Source organism: Lotus japonicus, chromosome 6 (assembly GCF_012489685.1).
Source record: "Lotus japonicus ecotype B-129 chromosome 6, LjGifu_v1.2".
In the NCBI taxonomy this organism is placed as follows: Eukaryota; Viridiplantae; Streptophyta; class Magnoliopsida; order Fabales; family Fabaceae; genus Lotus; species Lotus japonicus.
In genome coordinates, this window is record NC_080046.1 from 44,260,118 (window position 1) to 44,283,951 (window position 23,834).

At 30.7% G+C, this 23,834-nt stretch overlaps 1 protein-coding gene across 1 annotated transcript; it reads left to right on the plus strand.

Moving 5' to 3' along the window:
• Window positions 1-12,701: 12,701 nt before the first annotated feature.
• LOC130725373 (uncharacterized) lies at window positions 12,702-13,448 on the plus strand. Its single transcript, XM_057576610.1, has one exon. The coding sequence runs from the start codon at window positions 12,702-12,704 to the stop codon at window positions 13,446-13,448; it is 747 nt and encodes a 248-aa protein (XP_057432593.1).
• Window positions 13,449-23,834: the final 10,386 nt, after the last annotated feature.

Genomic DNA, 23,834 nt, shown 5'->3' on the forward strand with positions numbered 1-23,834 from the left:
AATATCAAAACATAGTAGGTAAATTAATGCATTGTTCACACATTAAATCCAAACAAACTCTTGCGTGAGAGAGGAAATTAAATTAGAAATAATAATAATATAAATTATTTGACTTAATTTTTTTATATATTAAACTAAAAATATAAATTATATTTAAGATAATATTGTATTATCAATTTATGTTTCAAGTTTAGATAAGAAAAATTATGTGCATTGCACGTGCCGGTTAATAATAGATGCGTAACGTTTTTTGAGTATACTAGTGCGATAACCCGTGCGCTGCACGGAATTTTATGTGAGATTTTTTTAATAAATAAAATAGTTTTCATATATTTGTAATTTTTAAATTATAAATAAGTCAATCGTGTATAAGTCAACCGTATAATAATATATGAAGAGAAAAATGGAATAAATAAATGAAATTGTGTTGTATACATCAAACATTTCCAAAAACTTCCTTAAACACTACATTAACAATACTGATATGTTGTTTGCCCGACTCATCCAATATACAAAGTTTAAGACCATTTCTTGAGTGAGAGAGAGAGAGAGAGAGAGAGAGAGCTACATATAACTGACCATGAGTGAAGACAGACCTCGAAAGGAAGAGCTCAACCTGAGATAGTGTTTGTCCTTGACTTTTGTTTATGGTCATCAGAAAGCATACTGCAATTGGAAACTGTCTTCTTCTGAATTTAATTTGAAATTTGGAATTAGAAGGAACCAAGCCCATTCATGAAATATGCACTTTTTCATTAGCATTTGTTCCCTTGATAATAGTTGCACCAATAACACGTCCACCAAGTTCATCCACAATTAACTCGGTTCCATTGCATAAACCTGCTGCTTGGTCTATATTTCTCAAAAGCATGATTGAAGTACCAACTTTCAATAATAATTTATGGTTTGGGCCTGAACTTTTAGTGTCGTTCAAAAATTCTGTGGTAAACCACTCACCTCGGATTTCAGAATCCTCATTAAATCGCAAGGCATAGTCGGAGCTCAGATATTCATGTTCTAGTGCAGCTATTATGTCAAACCTGTAAGTGTTTATCATTTTAACAACCTCTAGTGTAGGGGCCAATATTGCTCTATCATGAAAGAAGTGCGGGTCTTTCATTTTGTGCGTAAGGTCAGGATATGTATATTTAATCAATTCCATTAATGGGTCAAGACTAATTGGGATGAGCAGATCTGGCAGGATTCGAACGTCATACTCTCCTGCTCCGGAATCAGGATGATCGCCATTTCCAATTTTAAGAATCCAATCTGCAAACTCTTTGATTTTTTCTGCTTCATCAATCGTCTTAGCTGCGGTTAGCTGCATGTGCTTAGACAATTTCATGACTTTGCAATGCTTCTACAATGATGAAGAGTTTACAGTAGCTTCCACAACTTCCTGACGGCTTCCTCCTGACTGATATTGAAGACGGTGTAGACGACTGTGTTATTATTTGATTAACACGAATTGCTTTCTCTTCGAGTCTTGAGAAAAAAATACATATTAGTAACTTATGCTACTTTAAAGTATAAAATGAAAGAAGCGCATGACACCAAAATAAGGGAAAACTGACCTTCTCCTGTAATCATGTATATGTTCATCATCTTCATTGATAATCAATTCAGTGCCATCAAATGCATTTGATATGCCTTTTACATCTGAAGAAATTTCGACATGAGAACAGGATGTATGATAATCAATCACATTATAAATGAAGGGATTATTAAATTACCAAAATAAGACTTCCTTTTGCACAGTATGATGATAACCAGATGGTTTGGATCATCATTTTCAGGGTATTCAAGCAATGTGGTGGCATAATGATTCCACAAAGTACATACTATTTGATTTTTCCTACATGTAAGTGGTTTATATGTTAAATTAAACACTTTTATATAACTACAAACATTGTTGAATAGAGATCCACTTACTCCAAATCTTCTAGGACTACATCTATACGCTTTAGGGTTCCTCCTTCCTTGTCCTTCTCCTTTGATTCATCCTTCTGCAGGTCATGTCCTATAACATCTAAATTTAAAGATAAACAAATAAGAATTGATAAGTTATTTTCATGTGTAAATTAAGATCATCGGATAAATATTAAAAAAAAAACTAAATACGAAGCAATGAGTTTCAAGTTAGTTGGCAGCTAATATCTGTGCTGCTTCTTGCAGCTTAGTGTCCTAATTTTTACATCCTCTTTGAAGCATTGTATCTGTCCATGTGCTTTTTATTTGGCAGAAGAAAGGTTATTGTTCTAGTGCAGTTAGGAGGCACTTATCCTATTCTATGAGCTTTTCTAATTCTTCTCCTCTCACGGGTTATTATTATTTACTCTTTCTGCATCATTGGAGACCACGATATTGGCTCTCTACAGTGCAACGTGTAGATTTAATAGGTTGGTATGGATTCCTATAATTTAAAAATTAAATGGATTTTGATGTACCCCTCTTTGTTTGTTCTTCATATTCCTATATCCTAGAAATTAACTCATAACTTGTCATCAAGATATAAATATTAATGTGTGTGGGTCAAACTGCATTGCAAGCATTTCCATAGCAAAATTTAAAAATTGAGAATGCAATTTAAGTCAGTTAGAAGGTAACAATGAGAAGAGTGATTAAATCAATGAGAAGAGTGATTAAATCAATATGCGTGAGGAAGTCATTTTTTATGAAATTCAATTGATCTTTAGCTTATTAATGATTAAAAAAGTTTATCTAACAACTTCAAATGATCTTTAGCTTATTACAAATTACAATCATATTCTTCTTCTCAAAAGAAGACGAAGAGTAGAATAATTCAAAAGTGATAAATTGAAGAAGACACGTGGAACATGTAACTGAGCGATAAATTAGACATCATAAGTGAGGCATAGTAATGCAGTGAGAATGTACCAATGCATTTGCGTCCACTTTTCCAAATAGATGACCATTTTTGAAATCTTTCATCAGCTGATTCACTTTCATCTTAAAAATGCGAACTAAAATATATGGACACTCATTTGGCCGAGATCCTCTTGACTCAACAAACAATTTGATTTCTGGTCAATTGGTATTGCATGTCATAGTTATGAACAAATTTGGGTATCCAAATCTCTTGCAAATTGCTGTCATAGTGTCTTGACAATATTTGAACATGTATCGCGTGCTTCCCATATATGAAGCTGGCAATATGATGCGCTTTCCAGTTGCTGCAGCTTCGGTCTAGCCCCTAGAGAACGCTTCATGTAATCTATAATAAACCTCAGATCTGATCTTAATTTGATTATATCTCACCTAATTTAACCGTTGAGATTCTGTCATGAAATATGCATCAACGATAAATTATTGAAAGAGTCGTCCAGTGCGGACTACACTGGTATATTCAATGCATCTATCCTGAATACGAAAAACAACAAAGCCTTTAAGAGTAACCGTGTGTCTTTTGTTATATTGATCCTCCACGACAGGTTCCTTGTACGGGAGTCTGCTTGATAGTCATATTCTCCATATGGAAATAACAAAGGATAATGCAGGGGGGTGTAAGAAACATGATTCTCGTACAACCTTGTGAATATACCTGTAATGTCCTGTACAACAACATGTTGTTCGCAGTCTAAATTATTAAAGTCTCTCACAATCAAAACAGTCACTGTATTAACACCAAGAAATTGTATAATTTTGATCTAATTTTTGTAGGGTACGAAACGAACCTAACATGATGCAATCTGTTTAATGTCTCGTTAAGAGTATCGTAGATATACAGCTCCCAATCTTGTGGTAATTTTGTCCACTCAAAATGAATTGCAGAGGTCCCCCACCATCATTTCATGGAGACTCAACTTTACCACCCATTGACGTAAAAGAAAATAGATTGTTGTATGCTCTTATATTTTCTTTGAAGTGTATAGACATTGGATCGACTCCAGTCATTAGACTAAACAATAAATCAGGTGGTCTTTGCAAGAAAGGTAGTTGCACTTTTCATTTTAAGTAGCATAATGAAAACTCCGAATTTGGAGTATTTTTAGATTTCTCACTTGTTTCCTCATACTACATCGTTGCAAAACAGAAGGAACACTCATGTCCTGGCTCACTAAAGTTCAACAGTACTAACTAATAATGATGTTGTAAATCAAAAACTAATATTTATTTAATTCACAAAAATTTATATGCTCATCATATCCATTTTAAAACCAATCTAATATTAATTATATTTTAAAAAAATTATATACTAATAAAATTCAAATTTTAAAATCTAAAATTCATATTCTCCCCCTTCTATAGCTTGACATATTTTCAACTAAGAATCCTTGATTGGCTAGAAAAATAATTAATGTGCTATTATTTCCTATTTATTTTTAATTACTATTTTCAAATTTCATATACATGAGTGGAGAGAAATTCAATATTATGTTTCATGTGAAATTTAAATTTCTCAAAAGGTATTGACTTAAAAAAAAACTGTATAATTTTAAAATTATTGGAACCTGGTAACTGATTTCAAAATTTTAATTTATTTTTTCTTTGAATTTTTTCTTTAAAAATTATTAATGATTAATTTTATAAATAATTTCGAATTTGAATAATTTTACATTAATTAATATGATCTTCCAAACCTGTCTAGTTGACTAATTTTGCATTAAGTATTATTAAATTGAATTTTTTTTTGAAATAATGAGATTCTTAATCAATTAAATTCAGACTAAAAATAACGTGCATAACTTTTCATATAATTATAACATATTAAAACATGTTATTTATAACCTATTAATTAAAAAACTGCTATTTATGACCTATTAATTATTCAAATTCGAAATCCACTTAATTAGTTAATAATATTTTAATGTTTTTGAAAAATTTGGAGTGGTTGAAAATAATACTTAGTTAAATTAATCTTTACTTTTTTAGTTTTTAAAAGTATTACTATGTTTTACGCTTGAACTGTTAAAAAAAACTAAAAAAAAAATTCCTAGCTTTAAAATAAAAACTTTTATTTTGAGTTAATAATATTTTACATTTTTTTGGAAAATTTTGGAGTAAACAAAAATATTAATGTATTCAATGCGATTATAAATAGTATAAACCTCAAAATTAATGGGCTAGAAAGAATTCGAAGAAATTAGATTAATTAATTGAATATGGTCAAAATTTATGTTTTCCTCTTGTAAAAAAAAAACCTCAAAATTAACAGGTTAGAATTTTTCTTTTGAAGGAATGAGTTTTTTTTGTTTTAGAGGAAAAATGAATGACTTAGAAAGTGACATGAGCATAAATTTCTAGAAAATGAGGTAAGTCAAATATGAAGAGTGAGATTTCAAAACATAAATTAAGAAATTAAGAATAGAGGCACCCGAAGTAAAAGCAAGTCTGATTGCCGCGGGACAAAGAAATCATAGAGGAGAATAAGACTGCAAAAACTCAACGAAATTCAAAAAGAAAGGTTGAAATGCATGAAACAAAAAAGCAGTTGAATACAAAGGTACCTAGAAGAAAAAACACTCGTGGTGTATGCCAATATAGTTGAGAATAATTCAATATATAGTGTGTAAGTGAACCAAAATGAATAGGATAATAAGGCATAATTTTGAAATTTAGGGATTTGAATGGGGATTGAGAATTTTGAGTCAATGATTTACTTTTTTAATTTATTGAGTCATCAAATTGGATCAATGAAAAGTCATCAATATGGACCAATCAAAAACATACAGTTGAAAAATCGTTTTAACAACCAATAGAAGAAAAACATGTGGCATTTAAGTTGCATCAAACAAAGTTTAAGAAATGTGTTAGTCTAGAAAAAGTCCAACTTTAATTCCTCACCAATTGTGATTATTTTGAACGGATACCAATGGGGTCCTTCAGATTCATTTCCCACACAAAACATATTGTTGCAGCTTTCTGCGTAGAATATCTTTGCTTCGCACGCAAAGCTTTAAGAAATGGCCCATTGTCCGATTGCCCCATTCTCTTTACACCAATATTGGTACAATGACTTGACCTTCATGCAATTCCCTGCAAGAAAGAAAGAGAGATTATAAATAGATCTAGCAAAAAGTTTTTGGGAAATAAAAAATGAAAGAAAGAGCACATAAAATCTATGATGAATAACAAATAAGCAGTAAATATATCCACACCGCAAAAAATAACTCCTTTAAACTTAGCAATTCAATATAAAGAAATGAACCAAATACATTTTAGTAATACATCTCAATATGATAAACTAAACATGAAATCCTCATGGTTTCTGAAACCATAAAAACTAAAACACAGAAGAAGAGGTTTTCTCAAAGGTAATGGGTATTGTGTTGGTGGTTGAATTGTTATGATAATGTCAATTTATACTACTTTGATTACGTAAAGGCGGGATTAATTGAAACAAAAAATTTAAATTTTTTCAATCAAAAACACACTGATTTCGTTAGCTATTTTCCATATTTAACAATGCTACATATTATTGTTGTTGACATAAAACCATTTTCTTTACATAAAAAAAAAGTTAAACAGGTAAAACTTGTAAACGCGTGGAAAAAAAATGGACCACTGTGTTATATTTTCAATTTTATTCAATGTTATTAATGTGCCATTAAAGATTATTGTAATCACATATGTAATTGATTCAAATTTTAAACCAATATTAATAATTATTTTGTAAACAATGAGGCCTTGAAAGAAATTTCCACAATCACGTAAATCTTGCATTGATTCAAATTCTGAAATTAAGGGGGGATCGACATAACACTGATTTCGTAAAAAAAAAAATTTGAAAATGTAACGGTTAATAAATTTTTGTTTTTTACTATGAAAAATTAAATGTAATATAGCATGATTAACGGTTAAATTGTGGACCGTTCTAAAAAATTCCATATTTGTGATTTTCATTAATGCATACATCAAAAAATTATGAATTTACTTATTTAATGATTAATGTTGTAATTAATGTCGACCAATAAAAAATTAAGGAGTTGGACCAATGAAAAATGGACATGTGGAAAATCAAGTAAAACAACCAATAAAAACATGACATGTGAAAATTATAAAGCACCATGACTCACTTTGGTGGATGAGCTTTATATATTATTAAGATTAAGATTAATAAAAATTAAAAATTAATGAATGGACTTGAAGAAAAAAAAAAGGAGATTTTGAACGGAAATGAGAAAATGTAGGATTGCAAGCTTTATTTTCAAAAAATGTATGGAAATTTTTAAATCAGCAGCATCTGAATGTAATATTATGGATCGTGCAATCAAAATGTCATTTATTGTTTGATTCAAATATTTATTTATTGATTGATTGCTTTATTTATGTATTAATTAATTTCGACCAATCAAAATTTAAGGATTTGGACCAATCAGCGAATGCCATGTGGAAATTCATTGAAACCAACCAATAGAGATGCGACATGTGGAAATTGGAAAGCATTATGACCCACTTTGGTGGATGGGCCTTATATATTATTAAGATTTGGAAACAAATATATATATATATATATTTTTAATTTTAAATTAGTTTTCACGTAGAATAAAGTAATTATATAAATAATATAGAATAAATTATATATAATGGAAAATCATGAATCTCATGATATGATTTTAAAAATTTTACATTTAAAATTAGCATAAATGACTTAAGGAAAAAATATATATACATTAATATCTAAAATTAATGCACTGAAATAAGTTTTTATATTTTTAAATTTTAAATTCGCATCAAAAGATTTTCAAATTTTACTTAATGTGTAGTACATAAACTATTGTTCGTCAAAAAAAATTTTAAGAAAAAATGTAGAATAATTTAGACATAATGGAAAATAAAAAATATTTTTTGAAACTGGAAAATCATAAATCTCATTATATGATTTTAATATTTAAATTTAGAATCTAATTATTTAGTAAAAATATACATTATAGTATCTAAAGTAATGCACTACATGAAATATTAATTTTTTTACTTTAAATTACCATTTAATGATTTATAAAGTTTAATATTTTACCTTTTTTACTTAATATAGAATAAATAAATTTTATAAATATTTTAGAATAAATAAGGCATAATTGAAAATCATTAATATCATGATATGATTTAAAATTTCAAATTAGTATCTAATTAATTAATTAATTAATTAAAAATAATAAAATATACACTAATATATAAATTTTTCAATTGATGGAATTGTAAAATTTATTATTTTAAATTAATATTGATTTTAAAATATTAATATTTTAAGGTGTTTACTTAATGTAGAATAAAGAATGGTTAGACGACAGGAGCTTATTAAACATGAAGCATAATCTTAGCAAAGTCAAATAAATATACTCCTTATTGCTTATCAAATATATATATATACACTCTCATTTAAACTAATTATTTTTCTTTCATTAAGTTTTTTCTAAGGGGGTTTTCCTAATAAGGTTTTAATGAGATATATTTTTAAAAGCTTAGCTTTCAAGGGGGTCTCTCAAGTGTAATTGAGATGTAATTTTCTATGTTGTTCTTAGCTTTTCATGCTATTTTTCTCCTTATATTGGGTTGAAGTACCATTTGTACTTCTCTTTAATATATTGCTTAGCTTATAAAAAAATTAAAACTAATTATTCTTATCATTATTCCCTTCCAAATATTGGAATTCAACCGTTGGAATGAAGCTAGAAAATTACTATGTATTAATGGTGTTTTATTATATTTCAAACATAGAAAAATATCCGTGGCATGCATGACTATTATTTATACCTCTTGTAACAACTTGATATAGTCATGGAAATAATTTAAATTGGTTTGTTTTTATAATAAGTTTGTTCTGTCTTTCCATTTCTATTCCCTTCAAAATATTGGAATTCACTAGTTGGAATATTTACGCTGAAAAATTACTATGTATTAATGGTGTTTTATTATATTCTAAACAATGAAAAATATCCGTTGGCATAACTATACACAAGAGGTGTTTCAAAAAAATAAAACTATCTAAGAGGTATAAATAATAGCCATACTGGAAAATTATGAAGGAATATTGGAAAATTATGAAGGAATGTAATAAAGCACCCATAATACTTCAGCTCGATCGCTCCCATTTTTCAAATAGTAATTACTAATAAAGCACCAATAATACCATATAACCATCTTCCTTTTCAGCTCGACCGCTTCCATTTTCTGCTGCTTTGCAAACGTTCCTCCTTACGGTTTTTCTGTATAAATAATAAGACATTCTACTTAAAACAGCCAGCAAAAGAGAGAAAACCTGTGAAAAGTTTGTCAAGGTGTATTCTCTGTGTTCTTTAGTGTATTTTGAAGCTCAGGTATAATTCTAACTAAGCCTTATGTTTTTTTTTTTTATAGGCAATTATAATTATATTGAAGAGAAGTACAAGGGGTACTTCAACCCAATACAAAAAAGAAAATGAAGCAAAAGAACGAGATGAGAACATGTACAAAGACAAAGACCCTACTAGTGTTATGGCTACCCACCCACTACCTCCTTGAAAAAAGGCTTTACAAAAGGGGCCTCATTAAAACCTTACTAGGATAAAACCATCATGGGAAAACTTAGTAAGGAAAAAGAGTACCCAATTTATAAAGCCAATGAGAAATTTCCAAGAAGGTTTACAAAGAGATAAATAATCCCACACTAAAACCCACCCCTAAAACCAAATGCCAGACCTTCCAGGAGCTAATTCTTCATCAAGTAAAATCCTTATTGGAAGAATGCAACGAAATCTATGAAACAATTAGGCTCCCACATGCTATACACAAAGTAGAACAGATCACTCAATCAAAGATAGCATTGAGCACTAAATCAATTCCTCCTTTATTTGGCAAAATTATGCAGCAAATACACTGGTTGTCCAACCCTCAAACGACAAGCACTCTGAATGAACTTTTCTAAGCCAAAGATCCAACTCTGCTCAACCAAAATCAGCACTAGTACAGGCACATAAGCTCCAAGTCCCCAAGATCCTTGCCAACCTCACCCTCCATCGTGACTATCAATCCAACCAGAGCCAAATCAGAAGTTAATTACTTAAATACCTCAAACAAAGAAATTTTCCAATACCATAAATCAACAGAAACAATTAAAAGAACCCTGCAACATCCAGCCCCCTATCAAATAAAAACTCACAGCCACAACAATCACAAACCCGCATCAAACTTGAGAAATACAGGACCCAGGGTCAGATTTCCATTCAAACATGGAACAACGAAATTCCCTTTCAAAAGCAGAAATCCAGCTCCAGGCACGCCATTGAATCAACTCAAATACCTGTTCTAAATCCGCATTATCATTTTTGAATACTACATTATTACGAGTTAACCAAATAGACCATACCACCGCTGCCCAGATTGCATTCCAGCACCGTTTCTGTTTCTTTTTCCATCTATTCAGTCAGTGTTGTAGTAAGTGTACCCTGCAATCATCTGGTAAAACAGTTTCAAAACCCAGCCATCTATATATTCTACACCACACATAGTAAGAAAACGGACAAGTAAATAAAAGGTGGTTCATTGACTCCACTGAATCTCTGCAAAAGATACACTTCAAGTCCTCATTATCAAAAGTGATTCCCCTCCGCACCAAATTACTTTTGGTTTGTAATCTATCCCACATAGCTCTCCATACAAAAGTCTTAATATTAGCTGGCACAAACATTCTCCAAATATGCTTAAAGGTAGGTTCAGGAGATAGATTCCAAAAACCTTTAATAAAGGCATAGGCCGAACGCACAAGATACCCATCATCAGGATTATCAAGCCACAGCAATTTATCTGCCACCCCTTGTCTAAGATTAACCTGATTTAGCTTTGTCAGAAGCCCCTGCAACATGTTGTTCTCCCTTCCTCTGAGTTGGCGACGCCAGGACAGCTTCCAAGACCACGAATTACCCTCCCAACTCCCCATTTCCCCAATATACGCATGACTCTGAATTGATAAATAAAATAATCTGCTGTATGCATTCCTCAGAGTCTCATTTCCGATCCATTTCTCTGTCCAAAACTTCACCTCATTCCCGTCTCCCACCCTCCTACTCATAGCTACCTCAAACCAGCCATCACCTGTAGGATCAAGACATGATCTACAAATATCCTGCCACCAGATAGAGTGACCAGCACCTTGAGGACTACCAAAATTTTCAAACAAGTCTGGATATTTAACCTTGATAACCCTAGCCCACAAACTCTGTCCTTCCTTCATTAATCTCCATCTCCACTTCCCAAGTAATGCCAAATTGAACGCATTCCAATCTTTAATCCCTAGACCCTCTAGCTCCTTTGGTTTGCATACTCCATCCCAGTTCATCCAAGCTATTTTCCTCTGATGTTCATCCTCACCACCCCATAAGAAATTACACATAATCTTACGGCACTCTTTCATAATACCCGACGACATTTTAAAAAAGGATAAATAAAACAATGGGATAGAAGAAAGAGTACTGTTAATTAAACAGATTCTACCTCCGAATGACAAATTCTTCCTCCGCCAAATAGACAACCTACTTCTCAGCTTAACCAGAATCGGGTCCCAAAAATGTAGTCTTCGTGGGTTACCTCCCACCTGTATACCAAGGTACAAGAATGGCATATTCATGATCCTGCAATTAAGGATAGCTGCTAATATCCTCTCCTCTTTGCAATCCACTGCTACTGTCACCAGACTGCTTTTGTGAAAATTAACGCTTAATCCCGAAGCAAGTTCAAAACACCTTAGAATACTCTTTAGAGTAAAGGCGTTCTGTCTAGTAGCCTCTCCAAGAAACAGAGTATCATCTGCATATTGTAAATTTTTTGTGTCAACTTCATTTTTTGATTGTTGTTTGATGTCGATGAATTGGACCTGAATCTGTGCTTGTTGGGAGGAAATGCTCTTGCTACTCTTATGTTGTCACTTAGTAAAATATTGACAAGGTGCATTCTCAGTGTTCTTTAGTGTGTTTTGCGGCTAGGTAAAACTCTAAAGCCTTATGTGTTTTTCCATTTAAAATTTGAGTGGTTTTTTATGGTTTGCAAAATTTTATTGTCAACTTCATTTTTCAATTTTGGGCTTGAGTTCAGCAAATTAGAGTCAGTTTCTGTAATTCTTTGTGTTTGTACCCATTTTTTTTTATTTTTTTTCCTCTGATCTTTTCTTCCGAAATGGTTCGATATGAAAAGCAATGTTGATACAGAGTGTGGGAATTTTGGGGGGATTGGTTTTGATATTTTGAAGCGCATCTTTTGGCTTGGGTTAGTCACCTCGCCATATATATACATCGATCCTTGTTTTCAAAATTATATGATGTCTCTTTTTATTTTAATTTTTCAATAATTTCTTATAGTATTAAATTCCATGATAAACATTAACCAAAAAAATTCCATTATAAAAAACAGAGTTGTTTCATGGCAGATTGGCAGGGCATGTGCGACTTGAACACTAACTGCTAGTATGCATGCAATTATTCATGTGTGACATTTGTCAATTTCTAAAGTTTATATGATGTTTTTCACATGCTTTATCTATATCTGATTTAAAAATTATTTGTACTACTTTAGTTTTATTCTAAGGCTCCAGCTACTAGAAGCAAGTAGTATTTTGTCGTTAAAATAAATTCAACTAATTCTAATTTTTTAACCTTAGAATATATACCAGCAGAGAAACTAGAATGTAGTAGCTTTAGAATTTTATGTAAAAAAATGCTTAATTTAACTATATAAAGATTTTGACTAAATTGCTTTGTTTTCTTGCAGATATGGCTAAAGCTAGAGGTGACAACTTTGCAGATCGTTTTACACCACACGTTTCACCTACTACATTCGCTCGTAGAGCACATGTAGCTGCTGATGTTGAGCACCCACCACAAAAAACTTATTCAAGATTGGAGAAGAGGGCAAGGAGCAAGAGACGTCGCACTTATTATAAAGGTCCCTGCTCCACTGCTGCCATAACAACACTTTCAAGAGACTTGTTAATAGATGTGTTTGCAATCGTGGCCTCACACTCCTTCATTGACCTTCACGCCATCAAAATGTGTTGCAAAGATTTTCTTGACGCTGCTGAAGATGGATATGTTTGGCGTAGAGTTTCTTTGGACACATTCCCATTAATCCAGTGGCTTCCCAATGACAAAGTATCGTCGTTCTTGAACCGTTGCAAGGAATATGGAAATATGGAGAGCTTGTATAGAGAAGGGTTGCAAAAATATTTTGATTATCCAAATGGAAAGATTGATGGTCTTGAGATCTTTAAGGTAGCCGCTCAAAAGGGTCACAAGGAAGCAAAATATGTGTATGGTATGATTTCATTATGCTCTGAAGATGATGATTCGAGAAAACAAGGGCTTGAACATATGCATTTTTTAAGGAAGTCCAAGTGTGTCGTAGGCTCTAGAAACAAAGTGAAAAAGTTATTAGACTCTATGTGGAGAAATAATGGAATGCTCAGGCGCAATCAGAGCCCTCTCTGTAATTCTAAGAGCACATGTAAAGGTGGAAAGTGAAGACGGGTCGATGGACATTAACAGATGATGATGACGATAATGCTTATAATATTGACTTGTGTGAGTATTGTAGATGGGATCATGAGTTAGAAGTTTTTTACCAATTATTCAATATTCATTAGTTTGTGTGAATTTTCTTTATAGAGCCAATTTTATAATATAATGAATTATATCAAGAAGTGAGTTTTTTTGTAATATTAACTTTTTATAGCAAAAGTGAATTACTGCAATTGGCTTACATTCAACTTAGTCTCAGTCATATAAAGGTTTGTTTGGTATGCAGATAATAAAATAAGATAGTATCATATGCTTCAAGATAATCGTTTGGTTGCTTTAAAAACAAACATAATATTAACATAAATCATTGAAATTGGAGTACTATATATAGTTATTTATTTCATATATAAACAACCAATAACAAATTACAAGGAAATGATAATCATACAGAAAAATAGAAATTAATTTTATTTGATCGAATACACCAAATAAATTGATCAATTAATACTATAAATACATAGCAGAGAGATGACTGCTTAATTGGTCAGGGTATTGTCATCAAAGAATGTGAAGTTCAATCCTCTATGCATAGCTGCACATCCCAGAAACACATGAACCTCGGTTGTCACACTTGTTGCCACATCTCCCACAATGCTTCTCGTTGGTTCTAGGATTCACGCACTTACCTTGGCAACACATATTTGAAAATCCACATTTCTTCCCACACCTCCCACAGTTATATTCATCCGTGGAAAGGTTCACACATTTGTTCTTGCAGCAATCAGGGCCTACGCTGCTTTTAACATTGCAAATCTTGGGGTATTTGTCACATGTCAATGGGACCCCCTCTAATATTTTTTAGAAAGGAACCTACTTGCTCCTCTAAGCATGTTCGGTTCTTCATCAAATTCTGAAGATGTTGCTGACAGCTGGGTTATGGACAAAGCCATTGCCAAAGATAGAACAAAGAGGGTGATCTTCAAGAACCTCATTTTTTTTATTTGGTATTTGTATTGGGAGAGGTAAGGAACTTAGAAGAGTGAATGTTAATTAAAAGATGAATGGTGAAGTACTTATAGCTAGAGAGGAAGAGGTTGGAGTTTGACCTCTTTGCATGCATGAGATGAGCTAGTATTCTACTTGTTTATTAGTGAGGTAGTCTAAACACGGCCTATTAATTCAAATCTGTATACCAAGCAAGTTAGGCTTATTAATTGGCACCAACTTCTAATTACAGGGTATTAGTTGAAAATAATGGTGGAGGGAAACCATTGCTAAACTATAAAGTTTGGTTTAGTTATAAGTTGATGATCAACGAAAGCTAGCTCGCATGTGAAGTCTTAAGGAAATTAAACCATCTAATCGTCTCAATACCATAGTCCACGAATTCCAGAAAACAGTTACAGAACCACCACGCCAAACTATTTGAATTTTGTCTCATATGTATACCATATAGGTGTTAAAAATAATATATAAAATTGTTGTCAGTGTTATTTGTTTCTGTTCTATCCAATTGCTGTCGTTGGGCTATAGTTGCAGGAGGATAATTATATCTTCACACCTCAAAACACACCTCACTTTTGAGGTGTGGAGAGGTGGAAAAAGAGAAAGATAGGAAGAAAGGAGAGAGAAAGTAAAGATGTGATATGTGATTTAATTGATAAAGAAGAGAGAAATAAATAGAATGGAGGTGGAAAAGAAGTGGAGAGGTGTGTGTATATCATAACTCGTTGCAGGAGGGTCGTTTTTTTCCTGTTTTGCCGTGTTTCTTGTGTCTGCCTATTGCTATAGGTGTTAAAAATAATATATAAAATTGTTGTCAGTGTTATTTGTTTCTGTTCTATCCAATTGCTGTCGTTGGGCTATAGTTGTAGGAGGGTCGTTTTTTTCCTGTTTTGCCCTGTTTCTTGTGTCTGCCTATTGCAGTGTTTCTTCCCTGTCTGGGTTTTCTTTTTTCCTTTTGTTTTACCTCTTGTACATGAATTGAAGTACTCATAGTACTTTTTATAATACAAATTTTGCTTACTAAAAAAATATAGGTCTTAAAATAAATATATAAAATTGTTCATGCTTACCTTACCGAATAACTTAATTTTTTTGTTTAATGGGTTGTTTGACATGGTCTAGAGTTCAATCATTATGGTCTTCAATTCTAAAAAAAATTGAATATCAAAACATAGTAGGTAAATTAATGCATTGTTCACACATTAAATCCAAACAAACTCTTGCGTGAGAGAGGAAATTAAATTAGAAATAATAATAATATAAATTATTTGACTTAATTTTTTTATATATTAAACTAAAAATATAAATTATATTTAAGATAATATTGTATTATCAATTTATGTTTCAAGTTTAGATAAGAAAAATTATGTGCATTGCACGTGCCGGTTAATAATAGATGCGTAACGTTTTTTGAGTATACTAGTGCGATAACTCGTGCGCTGCACGGAATTTTATGTGAGATTTTTTTAATAAATAAAATAGTTTTCATATATTTGTAATTTTTAAATTATAAATAAGTCAATCGTGTATAAGTCAACCGTATAATAATATATGAAGAGAAAAATGGAATAAATAAATGAAATTGTGTTGTATACATCAAACATTTCCAAAAACTTCCTTAAACACTACATTAACAATACTGCTATGTTGTTTGCCCGACTCATCCAATATACAAAGTTTAAGACCATTTCTTGAGTGAGAGAGAGAGAGAGAGAGAGAGAGAGAGAGAGAGAGAGCTACATATAACTGACCATGAGTGAAGACAGACCTCGAAAGGAAGAGCTCAACCTGAGATAGTGTTTGTCCTTGACTTTTGTTTATGGTCATCACAAAGCATACTGCAATTGGAAACTGTCTTCTTCTGAATTTAATTTGAAATTTGAAATTAGAAGGAACCAAGCCCATTCTTGAAATATGCACTTTTTCATTAGCATTTGTTCCCTTGATAATAGTTGCACCAATAACACGTCCACCAAGTTCATCCACAATTAACTCGGTTCCATTGCATAAACCTGCTGCTTGGTCTATATTTCTCAAAAGCATGATTGAAGTACCAACTTTCAATAATAATTTATGGTTTGGGCCTGAACTTTTAGTGTCGTTCAAAAATTCTGTGGTAAACCACTCACCTCGGATTTCAGAATCCTCATTAAATCGCAAGGCATAGTCGGAGCTCAGATATTCATGTTCTAGTGCAGCTATTATGTCAAACCTGTAAGTGTTTATCATTTTAACAACCTCTAGTGTATGGGCCAATATTGCTCTATCATGAAAGAAGTGCGGGTCTTTCATTTTGTGCGTAAGGTCAGGATATGTATATTTAATCAATTCCATTAATGGGTCAAGACTAATTGGGATGAGCAGATCTGGCAGGATTTGAACGTCATACTCTCCTGCTCTGGAATCAGGATGATCGCCATTTCCAATTTTAAGAATCCAATCTGCAAACTCTTTGATTTTTTCTGCTTCATCAATCGTCTTAGCTGCGGTTAGCTGCATGTGCTTAGACAATTTCATGACTTTGCAATGCTTCCACAATGATGAAGAGTTTACAGTAGCTTCCACAACTTCCTGACGGCTTCCTCCTGACTGATATTGAAGACGGTGTAGACGACTGTGTTATTATTTGATTAACACGAATTGCTTTCTCTTCGAGTCTTGAGAAAAAAATACATATTAGTAACTTATGCTACTTTAAAGTATAAAATGAAAGAAGCGCATGACACCAAAATAAGGGAAAACTGACCTTCTCCTGTAATCATGTATATGTTCATCATCTTCATTGATAATCAATTCAGTGCCATCAAATGCATTTGATATGCCTTTTACATCTGAAGAAATTTCGACATGAGAACAGGATGTATGATAATCAATCACATTATAAATGAAGGGATTATTAAATTACCAAAATAAGACTTCCTTTTGCACAGTATGATGATAACCAGATGGTTTGGATCATCATTTTCAAGGTATTCAAGCAATGTGGTGGCATAATGATTCCACAAAGTACATACTATTTGATTTTTCCTACATGTAAGTGGTTTATATGTTAAATTAAACACTTTTATATAACTACAAACATTGTTGAATAGAGATCCACTTACTCCAAATCTTCTAGGACTACATCTATACGCTTTAGGGTTCCTCCTTCCTTGTCCTTCTCCTTTGATTCATCCTTCTGCAGGTCATGTCCTATAACATCTAAATTTAAAGATAAAAAAATAAGAATTGATAAGTTATTTTCATGTGTAAATTAAGATCATCGGATAAATATTAAAAAAAAAACTAAATACGAAGCAATGAGTTTCAAGTTAGTTGGCAGCTAATATCTGTGCTGCTTCTTGCAGCTTAGTGTCCTAATTTTTACATCCTCTTTGAAGCATTGTATCTGTCCATGTGCTTTTTATTTGGCAGAAGAAAGGTTATTGTTCTAGTGCAGTTAGGAGGCACTTATCCTATTCTATGAGCTTTTCTAATTCTTCTCCTCTCACGGGTTATTATTATTTACTCTTTCTGCATCATTGGAGACCACGATATTGGCTCTCTACAGTGCAACGTGTAGATTTAATAGGTTGGTATGGATTCCTATAATTTAAAAATTAAATGGATTTTGATGTACCCCTCTTTGTTTGTTCTTCATATTCCTATATCCTAGAAATTAACTCATAACTTGTCATCAAGATATAAATATTAATGTGTGTGGGTCAAACTGCATTGCAAGCATTTCCATAGCAAAATTTAAAAATTGAGAATGCAATTTAAGTCAGTTAGAAGGTAACAATGAGAAGAGTGATTAAATCAATGAGAAGAGTGATTAAATCAATATGCGTGAGGAAGTCATTTTTTATGAAATTCAATTGATCTTTAGCTTATTAATGATTAAAAAAGTTTATCTAACAGCTTCAAATGATCTTTAGCTTATTACAAATTACAATCATATTCTTCTTCTCAAAAGAAGACGAAGAGTAGAATAATTCAAAAGTGATAAATTGAAGAAGACACGTGGAACATGGAACTGAGCGATAAATTAGACATCATAAGTGAGACATAGTAATGCAGTGAGAATGTACCAATGCATTTGCGTCCACTTTTCCAAATAGATGACCATTTTTGAAATCTTTCATCAGCTGATTCACTTTCATCTTAAAAATGCGAACTAAAATATATGGACACTCATTTGGCCAAGATCCTCTTGACTCAACAAACAATTTGATTTCTGGTCAATTGGTATTGCATGTCATAGTTATGAACAAATTTGGGTATCCAAATCTCTTGCAAATTGCTGTCATAGTGTCTTGACAATATTTGAACATGTATCGCGTGCTTCCCATATATGAAGCTGGCAATATGATGCGCTTTCCAGTTGCTGCAGCTTCGGTCTAGCCCCTAGAGAACGCTTCATGTAATCTATAATAAACCTCAGATCTGATCTTAATTTGATTATATCTCACCTAATTTAACCGTTGAGATTCTGTCATGAAATATGCATCAACGATAAATTATTGAAAGAGTCGTCCAGTGCGGACTACACTGGTATATTCAATGCATCTATCCTGAATACGAAAAACAACAAAGCCTTTAAGAGTAACCGTGTGTCTTTTGTTATATTGATCCTCCACGACAGGTTCCTTGTACGGGAGTCTGCTTGATAGTCATATTCTCCATATGGAAATAACAAAGGATAATGCAGGGGGGTGTAAGAAACATGATTCTCGTACAACCTTGTGAATATACCTGTAATGTCCTGTACAACAACATGTTGTTCGCAGTCTAAATTATTAAAGTCTCTCACAATCAAAACAGTCACTGTATTAACACCAAGAAATTGTATAATTTTGATCTAATTTTTGTAGGGTACGAAACGAACCTAACATGATGCAATCTGTTTAATGTCTCGTTAAGAGTATCGTAGATATACAGCTCCCAATCTTGTGGTAATTTTGTCCACTCAAAATGAATTGCAGAGGTCCCCCACCATCATTTCATGGAGACTCAACTTTACCACCCATTGACGTAAAAGAAAATAGATTGTTGTATGCTCTTATATTTTCTTTGAAGTGTATAGACATTGGATCGACTCCAGTCATTAGACTAAACAATAAATCAGGTGGTCTTTGCAAGAATGGTAGTTGCACTTTTCATTTTAAGTAGCATAATGAAAACTCCGAATTTGGAGTATTTTTAGATTTCTCACTTGTTTCCTCATACTACATCGTTGCAAAACAGAAGGAACACTCATGTCCTGGCTCACTAAAGTTCAACAGTACTAACTAATAATGATGTTGTAAATCAAAAACTAATATTTATTTAATTCACAAAAATTTATATGCTCATCATATCCATTTTAAAACCAATCTAATATTAATTATATTTTAAAAAAATTATATACTAATAAAATTCAAATTTTAAAATCTAAAATTCATATTCTCCCCCTTCTATAGCTTGACATATTTTCAACTAAGAATCCTTGATTGGCTAGAAAAATAATTAATGTGCTATTATTTCCTATTTATTTTTAATTACTATTTTCAAATTTCATATACATGAGTGGAGAGAAATTCAATATTATGTTTCATGTGAAATTTAAATTTCTCAAAAGGTATTGACTTAAAAAAAAACTGTATAATTTCAAAATTATTGGAACCTGGTAACTGATTTCAAAATTTTAATTTATTTTTTCTTTGAATTTTTTCTTTAAAAATTATTAATGATTAATTTTATAAATAATTTCGAATTTGAATAATTTTACATTAATTAATATGATCTTCCAAACCTGTCTAGTTGACTAATTTTGCATTAAGTATTATTAAATTGAATTTTTTTTTGAAATAATGAGATTCTTAATCAATTAAATTCAGACTAAAAATAACGTGCATAACTTTTCATATAATTATAACATATTAAAACATGTTATTTATAACCTATTAATTAAAAAACTGCTATTTATGACCTATTAATTATTCAAATTCGAAATCCACTTAATTAGTTAATAATATTTTAATGTTTTTGAAAAATTTGGAGTGGTTGAAAATAATACTTAGTTAAATTAATCTTTACTTTTTTAGTTTTTAAAAGTATTACTATGTTTTACGCTTGAAGTGTTAAAAAAAACTAAAAAAAAATTCCTAGCTTTAAAATAAAAACTTTTATTTTGAGTTAATAATATTTTACATTTTTTTGGAAAATTTTGGAGTAAACAAAAATATTAATGTATTCAATGCGATTATAAATAGTATAAACCTCAAAATTAATGGGCTAGAAAGAATTCGAAGAAATTAGATTAATTAATTGAATATGGTCAAAATTTATGTTTTCCTCTTGTAAAAAAAAAACCTCAAAATTAACAGGTTAGAATTTTTCTTTTGAAGGAATGAGTTTTTTTTGTTTTAGAGGAAAAATGAATGACTTAGAAAGTGACATGAGCATAAATTTCTAGAAAATGAGGTAAGTCAAATATGAAGAGTGAGATTTCAAAACATAAATTAAGAAATGAAGAATAGAGGCACCCGAAGTAAAAGTAAGTCTGATTGCCGCGGGACAAAGAAATCATAGAGGAGAATAAGACTGCAAAAACTCAACGAAATTCAAAAAGAAAGGTTAAAATGCATGAAACAAAAAAGCAGTTGAATACAAAGGTACCTAGAAGAAAAAACACTCGTGGTGTATGCCAATATAGTTGAGAATAATTCAATATATAGTGTGTAAGTGAACCAAAATGAATAGGATAATAAGGCATAATTTTGAAATTTAGGGATTTGAATGGGGATTGAGAATTTTGAGTCAATGATTTACTTTTTTAATTTATTGAGTCATCAAATTGGATCAATGAAAAGTCATCAATATGGACCAATCAAAAACATACAGTTGAAAAATCGTTTTAACAACCAATAGAAGAAAAACATGTGGCATTTAAGTTGCATCAAATAAAGTTTAAGAAATGTGTTAGTCTAGAAAAAGTCCAACTTTAATTCCTCACCAATTGTGATTATTTTGAACGGATACCAATGGGGTCCTTCAGATTCATTTCCCACACAAAACATATTGTTGCAGCTTTCTGCGTAGAATATCTTTGCTTCGCACGCAAAGCTTTAAGAAATGGCCCATTGTCCGATTGCCCCATTCTCTTTACACCAATATTGGTACAATGACTTGACCTTCCTGCAATTCCCTGCAAGAAAGAAAGAGAGATTATAAATAGATCTAGCAAAAAGTTTTTGGGAAATAAAAAATGAAAGAAAGAGCACATAAAATCTATGATGAATAACAAATAAGCAGTAAATATATCCACACCGCAAAAAATAACTCCTTTAAACTTAGCAATTCAATATAAAGAAATGAACCAAATACATTTTAGTAATACATCTCAATATGATAAACTAAACCATGAAATCCTCATGGTTTCTGAAACCATAAAAACTAAAACACAGAAGAAGAGGTTTTCTCAAAGGTAATGGGTATTGTGTTGGTGGTTGAATTGTTATGATAATGTCAATTTATACTACTTTGATTACGTAAAGGCGGGATTAATTGAAACAAAAAATTTAAATTTTTTCAATCAAAAACACACTGATTTCGTTAGCTATTTTCCATATTTAACAATGCTACATATTATTGTTGTTGACATAAAACCATTTTCTTTACATAAAAAAAAAGTTAAACAGGTAAAACTTGTAAACGCGTGGAAAAAAAATGGACCACTGTGTTATATTTTCAATTTTATTCAATGTTATTAATGTGCCATTAAAGATTATTGTAATCACATATGTAATTGATTCAAATTTTAAACCAATATTAATAATTATTTTGTAAACAATGAGGCCTTGAAAGAAATTTCCACAATCACGTAAATCTTGCATTGATTCAATTCTGAAATTAAGGGGGGATCGACATAACACTGATTTCGTAAAAAAAAAATCTGAAAATGTAACGGTTAATAAATTTTTGTTTTTTACTATGAAAAATTAAATGTAATATAGCATGATTAACGGTTAAATTGTGGACCATTCTAAAAAATTCCATATTTGTGATTTTCATTAATGCATACATCAAAAAATTATGAATTTACTTATTTAATGATTAAAGTTGTAATTAATGTCGACCAATAAAAAATTAAGGAGTTGGACCAATGAAAAATGGACATGTGGAAAATCAAGTAAAACAACCAATAAAAACATGACATGTGAAAATTATAAAGCACCATGACTCACTTTGGTGGATGAGCTTTATATATTATTAAGATTAAGATTAATAAAAATTAAAAATTAATGAATGGACTTGAAGAAAAAAAAAGGAGATTTTGAACGGAAATGAGAAAATGTAGGATTGCAAGCTTTATTTTCAAAAAATGTATGGAAATTTTTAAATCAGCAGCATCTGAATGTAATATTATGGATCGTGCAATCAAAATGTCATTTATTGTTTGATTCAAATATTTATTTATTGATTGATTGCTTTATTTATGTATTAATTAATTTCGACCAATCAAAATTTAAGGATTTGGACCAATCAGCGAATGCCATGTGGAAATTCATTGAAACCAACCAATAGAGATGTGACATGTGGAAATTGGAAAGCATTATGACCCACTTTGGTGGATGGGCTTTATATATTATTAAGATTTGGAAACAAATATATATATATATATATATATTTTTAATTTTAAATTAGTTTTCACGTAGAATAAAGTAATTATATAAATAATATAGAATAAATTATATATAATGGAAAATCATGAATCTCATGATATGATTTTAAAAATTTTACATTTAAAATTAGCATAAATGACTTAAGGAAAAAATATATATACATTAATATCTAAAATTAATGCACTGAAATAAGTTTTTATATTTTTAAATTTTAAATTCGCATCAAAAGATTTTCAAATTTTACTTAATGTGTAGTACATAAACTATTGTTCGTCAAAAAAAATTTTAAGAAAAAATGTAGAATAATTTAGACATAATGGAAAATAAAAAATATTTTTTGAAACTGGAAAATCATAAATCTCATTATATGATTTTAATATTTAAATTTAGAATCTAATTATTTAGTAAAAATATACATTATAGTATCTAAAGTAATGCACTACATGAAATATTAATTTTTTTACTTTAAATTACCATTTAATGATTTATAAAGTTTAATATTTTACCTTTTTTACTTAATATAGAATAAATAAATTTTATAAATATTTTAGAATAAATAAGGCATAATTGAAAATCATTAATATCATGATATGATTTAAAATTTCAAATTAGTATCTAATTAATTAATTAATTAAAAATAATAAAATATACACTAATATATAAATTTTTCAATTGATGGAATTGTAAAATTTATTATTTTAAATTAATATTGATTTTAAAATATTAATATTTTAAGGTG

Excerpts from the sequence above, each read along its gene's own strand:
- LOC130725373 (XM_057576610.1), top strand. The coding sequence starts at position 12,702 with ATGGCTAAAGCTAGAGGTGACAACTTTGCAGATCGTTTTACACCACAC.